Source organism: Oncorhynchus mykiss, chromosome 29 (genome assembly GCF_057628025.1).
Source record: "Oncorhynchus mykiss isolate SJ-2025 chromosome 29, ASM5762802v1, whole genome shotgun sequence".
NCBI lineage: Eukaryota > Metazoa > Chordata > Actinopteri > Salmoniformes > Salmonidae > Oncorhynchus > Oncorhynchus mykiss.
The window spans coordinates 38,634,852-38,651,216 of record NC_143050.1 but is presented as its reverse complement, the minus strand read 5'-3'; the positions used below and the strand labels follow the sequence as shown (position 1 = coordinate 38,651,216).

At 41.3% G+C, this 16,365-nt stretch overlaps 1 protein-coding gene across 1 annotated transcript in view; it reads right to left on the bottom strand.

The window, feature by feature from the left end:
• Positions 1 to 3,377: 3,377 nt before the first annotated feature.
• Positions 3,378 to 16,365, bottom strand: part of aif1l (allograft inflammatory factor 1 like) — a 45,860-nt gene continuing 32,872 nt past the window's right edge. The window contains exon 6 of the mRNA XM_036967797.2: positions 3,378 to 5,447. Coding sequence (XP_036823692.1) covers positions 5,360 to 5,447 — 88 coding nt within the window. The 3' untranslated portion in view covers positions 3,378 to 5,359. The remainder of the gene's footprint in view (positions 5,448 to 16,365) is intronic.

Sequence of the window (16,365 nt, the reverse complement as noted above, 5' to 3'; positions counted from 1 at the left end):
CATCCTTGATCCACCCGCTACTTTCTTCACTGCCTTGGCATACGACAACTTCTGCACTACTCTGACTCTAGCCACAAGTCCACTACAGGTTACCTTCACTGATTCAACTCCTTTCCCAACCACCCTGAAACCACACATGGATCCGGTAAAAGGCAAGGATCCACTTTCTCCAAAAATGTCACTCCTACTGGACCAGATTATTCTGTATCACGTCCATCGATGCCATGCTTGGGCTCCGAGCTCTTCACACCCCACCTTCCACCTCATTTAACTCGCCCTCATCCACTTCACCTCCAGAACTCAACCCATCTCCACTTTTATCGGCATCTTCCTCAAATTGAAATAAAAAATCTGCTTTCCTCATTCTCTTCAACCTCTTCATCATATTTTTTTCCACTCCTTTCCTCAGAAATCCTCCTTTCTGCGTCCCTGTCCCAATATTCATCTTCTCCCAATTTTGCTTGCTGCCCACCGGTGGCATCCCGGCGTAATTCCATCTCAAAACGCCCCACCCTGTCTGTCTTTCTCCCCGCGGCATTAGTCCACGATCGTGACTCCTGGCCCCTGCAATGTAGCCGATTGTAAAAAGGTTGTTTAAAATCGTAAAACATATTCTCCCTCATCATTTGTGTGACGATCACTGGCCAATAATCAGTCTGACTCATGTGCATAATACTTTTCAGCCACCAGATGACAGTCAAACTTACTGTCTGAGTTGAATAAAAATGTGAAATAGTGCCAGTTCAACCATTGTTGTGTGTCCCCAGTAGATGTCAGCATATTTCCAGGGAGGAGAGGGAGCCCTGGAAGGGGGAGTATTTAGCACAGAATAAAGGTCACAGCCACGCCACACACAAAAGCCCCAGGCTGGACTAACAGTGAACGTTTCATGCATAATTTCCTTTCCAAACAGGGGATACGTCTCAAATTGCAACCTATTCCCTACATAGTGCACTACTTTTGACCAGAGCCCTATGGGAATAGGGTGACATTTAGAACATCTAGCCTACACGAGAGAATGAAGCACAATTGCTTGTACAGCTATTCACCTAGTCAGTACTAGGGAATGGAATTTCATGGAAATCAGCAGCAGACCGATAGAAATCCTGGAAATAAATCCCAATCCTGGCTCATCAGAGTCTGTGATTTCTGCGATTACTGTAACATGATATCTGAATCATCCCATTGGTGTCACAATTTAAAGGGATGAATGATGGACGAAGTTGAAAAGAAAGCAGAGGAGTGTGAAACAGGGAGAAATAAAAGGCAGAGAATGTACACTGAGTGTACAAAACATTTAGTCAGGGCAGGGACTCCACAATGTTTCAAAAGTGTTCCACAGTGATGCTGGGCCATGTTGACTCCAATGCTTCCCACAGTTGTGTTAAGTTGGCTGGTGGACCATTCTTGATACACACGGGACAATGTTGAGTGTGAAAAATGTCAGCAGCGCCACAAACCGGTGCGCCAGGCGCCTACTACCATAACCCGTTCAAAGGCGCTTAAATATTTTGTCTTGCCAATTCCCCCTCTGAATGGCACACATTCACAATCCATGTCTCAATTGTCTCAAGGCTCAAAAATAAGTATCTAACCTGTCTCCCCTTTTTCATCTACATTTCTTGAAGTGGATTTAACAAGTGACATAAATAAGAGATCACAACTTTCACCTGGATTCACCTGGTCAGTCTATGTCATGGAAAGAGCAGGTGTCCTTAATGTTTTCCACACTCAGTGTACATGTGAGGCAGTCTTTTCACTGTTCGGAGGAGGAGAGGAGGCTCTTTAATCTCAATGCTCTCTCTATCATGCCGAATAGATGTTGTGCTTTGAAGCTCATTAGGACCGACCCAGGATTAGAGACCTCAGAGAGAGAAAAAAAGAAAGAGTAGAAAGAGAGAGAGAGAGGGGTTGAAGAGGGAGCGGTGCTGTTGAAAGCCTGGATGGATAGAATGAACCAAGAGAAAGATCAAATATAACGAGGGGGGGGGGGGGGGGGGGGGGGGGGTTGTTGGGAGCGCCGGGTGTTACATGATCACCTAACAGCAGGGTACCTGCCACAGGGAATCAGATCAGGCTACAACATTTATGTTTTAAATGGTTTGGTCTGTCTAGACTGGGTCAATCAGTGAAGACCTGTGGCGAAACGCTGCTGGAAAAAAATTGCAGTAGTCGCAATAGACAGTTACCTATATGATCAATCAGGCTACTACTCTCACACAGGCCTATATAATGCAGCTATAAGATGTAGCTGTTGGAGACGCACCTTTTGGAGGATAGATACGGATACTAGCTTATCAACTTTTCCCGTTGGATAGCGGTCAGGAAACATGGACAAAGTGAAGCACTTAACAAGAGCACCAGGGCTAGAGTCAGCCTGTCGAGTAGTAGGGCATTTTGTTTTGAGTGAATGCCAGATGCCAGTCCTAACTTGTAACTCAGTAGGACTTTGTCCGCTGTCGTTGCACAGGCCTCTGGCATTAGTGACAGGTCTTCACATAGAGCACTGATGATTGTTTTAATTACACAAGTGCTTAACTGTGCTTATTGTCCCGTCAGATTCCCTCCTCAGTGTGCTGTGCTCATTAGTGTATTCCCTCCGTATCGCCTCTAATCTTCCTCCCCGCCATCTCCCCTTCCCCAGCAGGACGTTACTTTCCTAGCACTCCCACAAAAACAAATACACACAATGACACACACATACACTGACACACAATATAGTAAGGCTTCGGGGTTTGTGTGTTTTACGAACCAGTGAAGTCAGAGAACTCTGTCGCCAGGCTTTTGTGAACATGTGGAAAGTGTCCATGTCGAGAAGAGATTGGTTTGCAATGTGCATGTTCATTTGACTAAGTGGCTGAGCAACTAGGCCTATTGACACGTTTAGCTGTGTGTGTGAAATGGGTTTATAGCCCTTTGTACTTCCATGTGTCTTTGCTGGTAGCTGTGAAAGGGGCTCAGTGCTGTTGCCTGGTGTTTTACACATGCTGAAAGGCTGTATAGCCTGAGGTATCTGCGTCTATATTTCCTCTACTGTATGTGTCATAATCAGACACTGGTAGTGGGCTTCCACCATGGAGCACCAGCTCATTCCCTTGAGGCAATGCATAACATAAGAAAACACATGTATACATGTGTGGAACAGCATTATAGTGCCTGTGACTAATATTTCTCTACATTAATTACTGTAACATGGAATTTAAATCATAAAGTACACTGTAAATGGGATTAAATTAAGTTTATGGTTTAAAATGAAGCAATAACTGTATATAAAAAAAAGAAGAAAAACAGGAAAGCTGGTTTCAGTGTTTGATTGAACAGTTTCTTCACTCTGTCAAACAACTACTCATACAACAAACTACTCAATAACAAATATGCCAGTGTAACAGAAATAACTTTAATTCCTTTGGTGTTTGCAAAACAAAAATGTGCATTGTCCGGGTGGTTAAATGAAAATACCACTAAAAAGACCTCTACCCAACACACTGGGAATGAAAATGCATAACTGACCTTCCATTAAAAAAATGTAAAGCTAATGAATTAAAATACTACGGTTACTATTATATTCCGTGTTAAGTGTGAGATCGAGAAAAAAACGAAAGATAGAAAAGCAGCGCTGAGGCACAGATTAGAGAATTTACGTGACAAACAAATGAACCCGGCCTGAGATGGGGAATGACTGAGAAGTAAGAAGAGGAAGAAGTACAGAATAAGACGAGATGAAAATATATATTTTTTAAAGAACAAGATAATAGCAAAACATAGCAGGATTGGAGATAATACCATTTGAAATGGGACAGGTACATCACATTTTACAAAGACGAGATAGAAATTCGGAAGTCAAGAGGTGCCACTATGGAGACTAGGATAGTCAGGCCGGGAAATGTGGGACACTGGCATGAGCTGCGTATCTAATATCACTTCATAGATGTATTCAGATCTCCAGTATCAATGCAGTATCTGATAGCCTAGACCTAGGGGTAAACTACCAAACAAGAAACGCCTTACCCTAATATACACATGAATAAACACCTTTAAAACCATCTTACAATAACCTACAACACAACTTAATGGTCTGGTTCAGGAGGGAGAATAAAGACCAACTCTAAACCTCCTCCACCATCCTCTACTCTTCTCTCTGACTTCCATCCACATGCTACTTTAGGCACTTGGAAAGAATGTGATTTAATCATAATTCATACTAACAGGCTTAGAATCTTCAGTGTGTGCACGTACCGTAAAACCAATCTTTCCTGAATCCTAAAATCAACTCACGCACCCCGCACCTTTAGGTTGAGAAAGTCAGTGTCGATCTACAACACCGGATCTAGAGTCATATCATACTCTGACCTAATACCCCCCGACCCCCTTCCTAATCCTAATCCCAACTACAGTAACCCATCTCTAGTCTGAAAGAATGGGGTTGGACCATAATCTCTCAAACCTGACCTAGTGAGACGATGACCAAGCAGAGTCTGCATGGCACTAATCCAACATGCGGGACGATGTTGACAACTGTGTGTAAAGGTGTTAAAAATAACTGTGCTCTTATTATTACGTGTGCTTTAAAATCACCAGCATGCTACTTTAACACGATTAAAAATATAATATCTGAAAGAGAAACTAGAACATTTTGTGGTGGTGGTGGTGGTGGGGGGTGAAATAGGGGAGAGGGAGGGGTGGAAAATAAGATGAAGTATTTGGGTTAGTTTCCCTAAAACGGGTCACAGCTAACAAGCTCCCCAAACCTCTTAACTACAACCACACTGAATTCATTACATCTGTCAAACGGTTAAACGCCACATTGAAATCATGATAAAACAGGCCTAATGATAAATTCACTAGTATCCATACACAGATTGCTGTAGAACATGTGAGTTGTTGACACACAATCTTCTCATTAACACATACATACAAAACAGTCACCTCTGTTAGTTTGATCCCCAGCAAACACAACAACAATTTGCTCATATTCACAAAACGACTCAATTCCACAGTTATCGCCAGGGGTTACAAGTGATCACGCTAATTAAAAATACTTATTTCTCATCGCCATAATCAATATAAATATATACAGGTATGTACTGGTCATAAAAAAAAGCTAATCTGCCTTAACGTCTTCACAGCAAATATATATAGTTAAGAGATTGCTCCTCCCTATTTTTTCCCACATGTTTTGAACAGAGGAGGATACACACACCACCCCCCCCTTCTGGGACGCATCTGCGTCCTGAGGTGGGGAGTTGATAAGGCTATGTACACAAGTCCCTGGCTGAGTGCAGGGGCCTAGGATGGTGAAATGGTCGAGGTCGGGTCCCTATGACCCCTCTGTAGTCTAGAGGCTCTGGATGTCCTGGGTCTATGGCAGGCTGGCTATGTCCCGTTTGGGTGGAGGCCCGTCAGGCTTACAGCTGGCCCCATTAGCCTTGTCCTCGAAGATCATCACCCTGGGGGGGAGAAAAACAGAGAGAGAGAGAGGTCAGTGGTGGACTGCAAAACAAACTCAAAGCTATGGCAGTCTCCCATAGCCTTCAGAAAGTATTCACACCCCTTGACTTTTTTCACATACTGTAGTGTTACAGCCTGAATTTACAATTTAGACATGTTTACAACTTAGTTAAAAATGAAAAGGTGAAATGTATGAGTAATAAGCATTCAACCCTTTTGTTATGTCAAGCCTAAATAAGTTCAGGAGTACAAATGTGCTTAACAAGTCACATAATAAGTTGCATGGACTCACTCTGTGTGCAATAATAGTGTTTAACATGCTTTTAAAACCACTACCCCCATCTCTGTACCCCACATATACAATTATCTTAAAGTTCACTCAGTTGAGCAGTGCATTTCAAGCACAGATTCAAGCACAAAGACCAGGGAGGTTTTTCCAGTGGTTTGCAAAGAAGGGCACCTATTGGTAGATGGGTAAAAAAACAAAACAGACATTAAATATCCCTTTGAGCATGGTGCAGTTATTAATTGCACTTTGGATAGTGTAACAATATACCCAGTCACTACAAAGATACAGGTACCCTTCCTAACTCAGTTGCCGGAGAAGAAGGAAACCGCTCAGGGATTTCAACATGAAGCCATGGTGATTTTAAAACAATTACAGAGTTTATTGGCTGTGATATGAGATAACTGAGAATGAATCACCAACACTGTAGTTACTCCACAATACTAACATAGGCCTAAAATGACAGAGCGAAAAGAATGAAGCCTGTACAGAATGAAAATATTCCAAAACATGTATCCTGTTTGCAACAATGCACTAAAGCAGTGGTCACCAACCAATTGATCGTGATCGACTGGTCGATCTTCAAGGCATTCCAAGTCGATCACAAAACATTTCAGTTGAAAAACCAACGATAAAGGCTTTGGCAACGATAAAGGCTTTGCGCTCCTAGTCAAGTGTATCGATTGTCCTGCATTTCTAATTATTATTAGCAGCTCATCGTGTATATTTTAATTGAGACCTTCTCTGGTCCCAGGAACAACATGAATTTGTGCATGACTGAGGCAGATACGGTGCGACTTGAGTTTCGCCATCAGGTGGAAGACGGTGTCCCCTCTCTCTGGTCCGTTTCAACTGATGAAAGTAAGGAAAGAGCAGGGAACATGAGAGGCGGACCCTCTGCTTGCTCTCTCCCTCCTTCCGCTAAGAGTAATGCCGTGTTCAAAACAAATCTCAGACTTTGCGTTGAAGACAACCGGGAATCCAAGTTGGAAACTCCGGTTGGAAACCTCCAAGTTGGAAACTCCGGTATGTTTCTAGACCACCGACGTTCCGACCTGAAGACCACTGATGATATGATTTGACCTAGTTTTTTCCCCCCAGAGTTCTCAGTTGTCTTGAAAGCACCATTACCATGTGACCACCATTTTCGCTCATGCAGCGCAACACAATCAGGCTGCTGATTGTGACCTGTGGAATATTGTCCCACTCCTCTTCAATGGCTGTGCAAAGTTGCTAGATATTGGCGGGAACTGGAACACGCTGTCATACACATCGATCCAGAGTAGAGGTCGACCGATTAATTGGAATGGCCGATTAATTAGGGCCGATTTCAAGTTGTTTTCATAACAATTGGAAATCGGTATTTTTGGGCGCCGATTTTGCCAATGTTTTTTTTTTTTATACACCTTTATTTAATCTTTATTTAACTAGGCAAGTCAGTTAAGAACACATTCTTATTTTCAATGACGGCCTAGGAACGAGGCAGAACGACAGATTTTTACTTTGTCAGCTCGGGGGATCCAATCTTGCAACCTTACAGTTAACTAGTCCAACGCTCTAACCACCTGCCTCACGAGGAGCCCGCCTGTTACGCGAATGCAGTAAGCCAAGGTAAGTTGCTAGCTAGCATTAAATTTATCTTATAAAAAACAATCAATCAACGACTGCCGTTGCACCAATGTGTACTTAACCATGAACATCAATGTCTTTCTTAAAATCAATACACAAGTATATATTTTTAAACCTGCATATTTAGCTAAAATAAATCCAGCTTAGCAGGCAATAATAACCAGGTGAAATTGTGTCACTTCTCTAGCGTTCATTGCACGCAGAGGCAGGGTATATGCAACAGTTTTGGCCGCCTGGCTCTATGCAAACTAATTTGCCAGAATTTTACGTATTATGACATAACATTAAAGGTTGTGCAATGTAACAGGAATATTTAGACTCATGGATGCCACCCGTTAGATAAAATACAGAATGGAATAAATGTTTTGTTTTCGAGGTGATAGTTTCCAGATTTGACCTAAGGCTCGTATTTCTGTGTGCTTATTATAGTTAAGTCTATGATTTGATATTTGATAGAGCAGTCTGACTGAGGGGTGGTAGGCAGCAGCAGGCTCGTAATAGTCAAAGGTATATGGTTTAGAGAGAAATAGACGACGCGTTATAATTCCTGTAACAACTTGCGGCCGAACTTGAAAGGGGTTCCTTCATTATTTTACCGTTCATGTCTTCCATACAGAATGTATTGATCTACTTCAAATAAGGTCTGTGTTTCGTGCAGGCTTAAACCGCCTTGGCGTTTTGATACCCGTGTAAATCTCACTAGGATAAGGTCACGTTTGTCCAAATATTTTCATAAATCCACTCTACAAAAAAAATGATCTTCACTTATATTTAGCGAATATTGATCAGAGTTACCGTGTCCTATGGATATCTACGCAGTTATAAAATTGGCAAGGTGGTGTAAGTCTACACGAAACACAGACCTTATTTTAAGTGAATCTAAAAATATCCTATGGAATAAATACATTTTCAGATTTTGCTAGAAGGTGTCATGGGAATTATGACTCGCACTTTGGTAGTCAATTCTTACCATGTCCATTATTAAAATAGGATTTCCTGCATATATAAATGACCATTTTTGTTTTCAACATTCATCACAGGTAACTTAAACTCTATTTTTATTCAATCAGTTGAGAGTATTTGTCTCTTAAGCAGACTCTTCAGTATCATTGTCACTTCAGAGCTGTGTGTGTGTTTTACAGATGGCAGAGAAAAGCAGAGCACCAGTGTGGGACTATTACATGGAATTGGCACCAGGGAAAGCAAGGTGTCTTATTTGTGCTAAAGATGTAAGCATGGGGTCAGCAACGGCTAAATAAAAAAATACCACCAACCTGTGGAATCACCTTAAGAACACCTATCCAAAAGCCCATATGTATTATATTAAGTTAAAATAAAAGTGTTCATTGTTCATTCAGTATTTTTGGAATTGTCATTATTATAAAAATGTGTGTATATCTATACACATTTTAATAATCGGCCGATTAAATCGCTATCTGCTTTTTTTTGTCCTCCAATAATTGGTATCGGCGTTGAAAAATCATAATCGGTCGACCTCTAATCCAGAGCATCCCAAACATGCTCAATAGGTAACATCTGGTGAGTGAGCATGCAGGCCATGATAGAACTGGGACATTTTCAGCTCCGGGAATTGTGTTCAGATCCTTGCAAATGGGGCCATTTTCATTCTGAAACATAAGGTGATGGTGGTGGATGAATGGCATGACAATTGGCCTCAGGATCTCGTCACGGTATCTCGGTACTTTCAAACGGCCATTGTTAAAATGCAATTGCGTTCATTGTCCTTAGTTTATGCCTTCCCATACGATAATCCCACTGCCATCATGGTGCACTCTGTTCACAACGTTGACATCAGCAAACCGCTCACCCCACACGACGCCATACATGCTGTCTGCTATCTGCACGCTACAGTTGAAACCGGGATTCATCCATTAAGAGTACACCTCCAGCATTCCAGTGGCCATCGAAGGTAAGCATTTGCACACTGAAGTTGGTTATGACGCCGAACTGCAGTCAGGTCAAGACCCTGGTTAGGACAACGAGCAAGCAGATGAGCTTCCCTGAGACGGCTTCTGACAGTTTGTGCAGAAATTCTTCGGCTGTGCAAACCCACAGTTTCATCAGCTGTCCAGGTGGCTGGTCTCAGACGATCCTGCAGGCGAAGAAACCAGATGTGGTTGTCCTGGGCTGGTGTGGTTACAAGTGGTCTAGGGTTGTGAGGCCGGTTGGAAGTACTGCCAAATTCTCTAAAACGACATTCGAGGCAGCTTACGGTAGAGAAATTAACATAAAATGATCTGGCAACAGCTCCTGTAGTTAGCATGCCAATTGCATGCTTCCTCAAAACTTGAGACATCTGTGGCATTGTGTTCCGTGACAAAACTGCACATTTTAAAATGGCCGCACAAGGTGCACCTGTGTAATGATCATGTTGTTTAATCAGCTTCTTGATATGCCACACCTGTCAGGTGGATGGATTATCTTGGCAAAGGAGAAATGCTCACTAACAGGGATGTAAACTAATTTGTGCACAAAATTTGAAGGAAAAAAGCTTTTTGGAACATTTCTGGAATCTTATATTCAGCTCAAGAAACATGGGACCAACACATTACATGTTGCATTTATATTTTTTGTTCAGTGTAATATGATCTGAGAAGAACGATATTGTCAGGCCAGGTATATAGCCAATATGCTGTGATAATGTATTAGGCCTACTGCACAAACACCATTCCTACGTAACTGTTTTTATTAGGTTAACTTCTTATGGCTGCAGGGACAATATTGAGTAGCTTGGATGAAAAGGTGCCCATTGTAAACAGCCAGCTCCTCAGTCTCAGTTGCTAATATATGCATATTATTAGTAGTATTGGATAGAAAACACTCAAAAGTTTCAAAAACTGTCAAAATATTGTCTGTGAGTATAACAGAACTGATATTGAAGGCGAAACCCTGAGGAAAATCAAACCAGGAAGTGGCTTCTATTTTGAAAACTCCATGTCCATAGCCTCCCTTTGCTCCATTTAAAGGGATATCAACCAGATTCCTTTTCCTATTGCTTCCTCAAGGTGTCAACACAGTATTCAGACAGTTTCAGGCTTTTATTTTGAAAAATGAGCCAGAACGATAACATTGTGTCAAGTGTTCGCACGAGTTTTGCTCGCGCAACAGAGTTTGGGCAGCCATTGCCATTCCCTCTCCTACTGAACAAGACCGTTGCGGTTGATATATTATCGATTATATATTTTAAAAACAACCTGAGGATTGATTATAAAAAAACGTTTGACATGTTTCTGTGGACATTACGGAAACTATTTGGAATTAGTCTGCGTTGCCGTGACCGCTCTTTCCTGTGGATTTCTGAACATAACGTGCCAAACAAACAGAGATGTTTTGGATATAAAAATAATCTTTATGGAACAAAAGGAACATTTATTGTGTAACTGGGAGTCTCGTGAGTGAAAACATCCGAAGATCATCAAAGGTAAACAATTCATTTGATTGCTTTTCTGATTTTCGTGACCGAGCTACCTGATGCTAAGTGTACTTAATTTTTTATCGTGCGATCGATAAACTTACAAACGCTTGGATTTCTTTCACTGTAAAGCATAATTTCAAAATCTGACACGACAGAAGGCTAAGCTGTGTTTTCCTATATTGCACTTGTGATTTCATGAATATAAATATTTTTAGAATTTTATTTTACTATGCAAGTCAGTTAAAAACAAATTCCTATTTTCCCACCTAGGAACAGTGGGTTAACTGCCTTTCAAAACGATAGATTTGTACTTTGTCAGCTTGGGGATTTGAACTTGCAACCTTTCGGTTACTAATCCAACACTCTAACCACTAGGCTACGCTGCTGCGCATCATAATGAGCAGCGTGGTGACCTAGAGGCTGGAGAGGTAGCACACGTGACAGGTGTGAATACGGTAGGTGCTTTTCTAAGTGAAGAGTTTATTTCCAAAACTCTAAATCCACCAATTTTTCACATGTGTTTTTTCAACAGAAATGATTGCTTATGGGTACCCTCATGTGTGTAAAATCCATTCATTCATAGATTTTAGCGGTGTATGAAAATGTTTGTTGTTTTGTTCGTATCCTGGAAATTTGACTATGATATGTGGTTGTCTCACCTAGTCATCTTAAGATGAATGCCCATACTGTAAGTCTCTCTGGATAAGAACATCTAATGAATGATTAAAATACAGATTTCATATTGCTCTATTGAATAATACTTTTTTTTTTTTTATTTACATTTTTTATATTTTTGTACATTTCTTTATTACAAACGTAGTGTTACGGATACAAGTATCCTGTGTGTGTATCCTGTGTGTGTTTCTTTTCTCTCCTTCTCCCCTCACAGGTGAAAATCATCACTCCCCAATCAGTCACCAATCATCAATCAGAAGACACACCCTCCTGTTTCCTACCCAATCACTGTTCCTTTCCCTTTGTTTAAAAACCCTGTCAGTTGTTTGCTATGGAGCTCAATCTCTCTGTAAATGCCATGTCTGTAGGTCTCTCTGTTTCACTCTCTCTTTGTGTATTGACCTCTCTGTTGTTTGAGCACCTCCACAGTACTTTGTCATCACCTGTGAGGATTGTTTTTGGTTATGGTGTTTGTTTGTTTGCTGGTGGGAAAAGGGGGAACCAAGACAAGTCGCCCATGGGCATACACTACCCGTAGGTAAACTTTGTTAAATACACTAGTTAGAACTGGGTGGACCACCCACTGTATTTTTGGTTAGTTAGTTAGCTGTTGTTAAAGTAGGCTAGTCTCGTTTAGGGGTGTTTTTGAATACTTATTATTTCTTTCCTTGGGTCCAGCTCAGCCCCTTTTCCTGCTCCCCCCTATTACCGTGTGTTTTCCAATAAACCCTGAGTTTGACGGTAGATTTCAGTAGTCGTGGTTATTTCGTTCTCACTTTTACTTTGTCACTATTATAAATTGCATGAGTTATGTTACGGGTCTCATTACCATCCCCCCTAGACTGTCGGGCCAAAAGGGATTCGTAACAGTAGTTATTTATTACATTTGACTGTGTAAAACCTAGCAGTACTACTTATTACTATGAGAGTGAGGTGGATATATAGCATTTTGCTAAAAAAAAAGATTATTTGTCTAAATAAAACCATTAAGAGATAGATTGGTCTGTGATTGAACAACCCCATGCCATGATCAGAGTGGGAAAACTACACCAAATCTCTCTCATTTCTTTAATACAATAACTAATTTCCAACATCCTGAAAATGAATATATATAGCGTTTTGTAATTAAACTCTATAAGTACATTGAACAACAAGGTCATTGGGGGTGTCCAGCTGTAGAACATAAAAAGTAGAGGATTTTTTAGGCTATCAACTAGATGTTGGAACATTGCTGCGGGGACTTGCTTCCATTCAGCCACAAGAGCATTAGTGAGGTTGGTCACTTATGTTCGGCGATTAGGCCTGGTTGGCAGTCGGCGTTCCAATTCATCCCAAAGGTGTTCGATGGAGTTGAGGTCAGGGCTCTGTGCAGACCAGTCAAGTTCTTCCACACTGATCTCAACAATTCATTCTGTATGGACTTCGCTTTGTGCACAGGGGCATTGTAATGCTGGAACAGGAAAGGGCCTTCCCCAAACTGTTGCCATAAAGTTGGAAGCACAGAGTTATCTAGAATGTCATTGTAATGCTGTAGCATTAAGATTTCCCATCATTGGAACTAAGTGGCCTAGCCCAAACCATTAAAACAGCCCCAGACCATTATTCCTCCTCCATAAAACTTTACATTTGGGCAGGTAGAGTTATCCTGGCATCCGTCAAACACAGATTCGTCCATCAGACTGTCAGATGGTGAAGCGCGATTCATCATTCCAGAGAATGCGTTTCCACTGCTCCCAGAGTCCAATGGCGTTGAGCCAGAATAGGGTTTTTTCTTCTGGTTTGGCTCTATTGACCTCTTTAGTAATTTGTGTGTCTTAACTTTTAATCGCAGTGCTTAAAGCATCAGCAAGCTCAGTAGCCTACATATAGCTGATTTTATTCAAACATAGGGTGTGTCTATATATGGAAAAATACACGTTTAAAAATGTTGACCAATTGTTTGGTTGAAAGAACAGTCGACAAAGATTTATTTTAGTCGGAGACAGCCCTAGAGTGAGTGCATGATTGCGAGACCGGGAGAGAGAGAGAGTACGTTCACATGTGTATGCTATAGCAGGATTTGGGCCATGCACCAAGGGATGGGGTTTGGGGAACATGTTTGGCAACCCTCCCAAGACTGCCTCTATTCTATTCCCAGTGCCTGGGAACTGAGAGCTGGGCAGGATTTAAGATGGCTGCAGTGCCGTGTCCATTCAGTGTCCCACACTAACGAGAGTCCCTAACGACAGTCACTAATGACACAGTCCCTAATGAGCAGTCAGGCCAGAGGGGGTGATCAAAACAGGACGCCCTGCTGAGTTTAACAGGGGGCTTATGCCCCCAACAAGGACACACTGATCTAAATAGATATGGAGTAGGGAGAGAGAGGGAGGGAAAGACAGTGCTTCCACAAGTACAGTACATAGAGTAGCCGGCCAAATCGGAGAAGTAGTTCAAATGTATTTGCAGAAAGAGGTATATTTGTGTCCATCCTAATGCCTTGATTCCATCTGAAATGCACAGTAAAATTATTGGAATACTTTAATCGAGTTCACTTCCCAGATTGGAAAAATCTATTGCAACAGTGTTTATTCTTCAAATTATGTATTTTATTAAAAAACAGACACATTTATTAAAGGTTTTGTTTTTCCAGGTTTTCGTTTCTCCCAGTTTCAGGCTGTAATATTTATATATACATACAGTGCCTTGCGAAAGTATTCGGCCCCCTTTAACTTTGCAACCTTTTGCCACATTTCAGGCTTCAAACATAAAGATATAAAACTGTATTTTTTTGTGAAGAATCAACAACAAGTGGGACACAATCATGAAGTGGAACAACATTTATTGGATATTTCAAACTTTTTTAACAAATCAAAAACTGAAAGACTGGGCGTGCAAAATTATTCAGCCCCCTTAAGTTAATACTTTGTAGCGCCACCTTTTGCTGCGATTACAGCTGTAAGTCGCTTGGGGTATGTCTATCAGTTTTGCACATCGAGAGACTGAAATTTTTTCCCATTCCTCCTTGCAAAACAGCTCGAGCTCAGTGAGGTTGGATGGAGAGCATTTGTGAACAGTAGTTTTCAGTTCTTTCCACAGATTCTCGATTGGATTCAGGTCTGGACTTTGACTTGGCCATTCTAACACCTGGATATGTTTATTTTTGAACCATTCCATTGTAGATTTTGCTTTATGTTTTGGATCATTGTCTTGTTGGAAGACAAATCTCCGTCCCAGTCTCAGGTCTTTTGCAGACTCCATCAGGTTTTCTTCCAGAATGGTCCTGTATTTGGCTCCATCCATCTTCCCATCAATTTTAACCATCTTCCCTGTCCCTGCTGAAGAAAAGCAGGCCCAAACCATGATGCTGCCACCACCATGTTTGACAGTGGGGATGGTGTGTTCAGCTGTGTTGCTTTTACGCCAAACATAACGTTTTGCATTGTTGCCAGAAAGTTCAATTTTGGTTTCATCTGACCAGAGCACCTTCTTCCACATGTTTGGTGTGTCTCCCAGGTGGCTTGTGGCAAACTTTAAACAACACTTTTTATGGATATCTTTAAGAAATGGCTTTCTTGCCACTCTTCCATAAAGGCCAGATTTGTGCAATATACGACTGATTGTTGTCCTATGGACAGAGTCTCCCACCTCAGCTGTAGATCTCTGCAGTTCATCCAGAGTGATCATGGGCCTCTTGGCTGCACCTCTGATCAGTCTTCTCCTTGTATGAGCTGAAAGTTTAGAGGGACGGCCAGGTCTTGGTAGATTTGCAGTGGTCTGATACTCCTTCCATTTCAATATTATCGCTTGCACAGTGCTCCTTGGGATGTTTAAAGCTTGGGAAATCTTTTTGTATCCAAATCCGGCTTTAAACTTCTTCACAACAGTATCTCGGACCTGCCTGGTGTGTTCCTTGTTCTTCATGATGCTCTCTGCGCTTTTAACGGACCTCTGAGACTATCACAGTGCAGGTGCATTCATACGGAGACTTGATTACACACAGGTGGATTGTATTTATCATCATTAGTCATTTAGGTCAACATTGGATCATTCAGAGATCCTCATTGAACTTTTGGAGAGAGTTTGCTGCACTGAAAGTAAAGGGGCTGAATAATTTTGCACGCCCAATTTTTCAGTTTTTGATTTGTTAAAAAAGTTTGAAATATCCAATAAATGTTGTTCCACTTCATGATTGTGTCCCACTTGTTGTTGATTCTTCACAAAAAAATAAAATTTTATATCTTTATGTTTGAAGCCTGAAATGTGTCAAAAGGTCGCAAAGTTCAAGGGGGCCGAATACTTTCGCAAGGCACTGTATATATTATATATAGTGTAACAGATCTCGTCCTCCTCTTCTGAGGAGGAGTAGCGAGAAGGATCGGAGGACCAATGCGCAGCGAGGTAAGTGTCCATAATGTTTAATCAAAACACAACAGAACACTGGAACAAAACAATAAACGTGAATAAACGAAACAGTCCAGTGTGGTAACAAACACTGACACGGAAGACAAACACCCACAACTCAAAAGTGAAACCAGGCTACCTAAGTATGATTCTCAATCAGGGACAACGATTGACAGCTGCCTCTGATTGAGAACCATATTAGGCTGAACACAGAAATCCCAAATTATAGAAAAACGAACAGACAACCCACCCAACTCACGCCCTGACCATACTAAAACAAAAGACATAACAAAGGAACTAAGGTCAGAACGTGACATACACACACACACACACACACACACACACACACACACAGTTGAAGTCTGAAGTTCACATGCACCTTAGCCAAATACATTTAAACTCAGTTTTTCATAATTACTGACATTTAATCCTAGTATAGATTTCCTGTTTTAGGCCAGTTAGGTTCCCCACTTTATTTTAAGAATGTGAAATGTCACAATAATAGTAG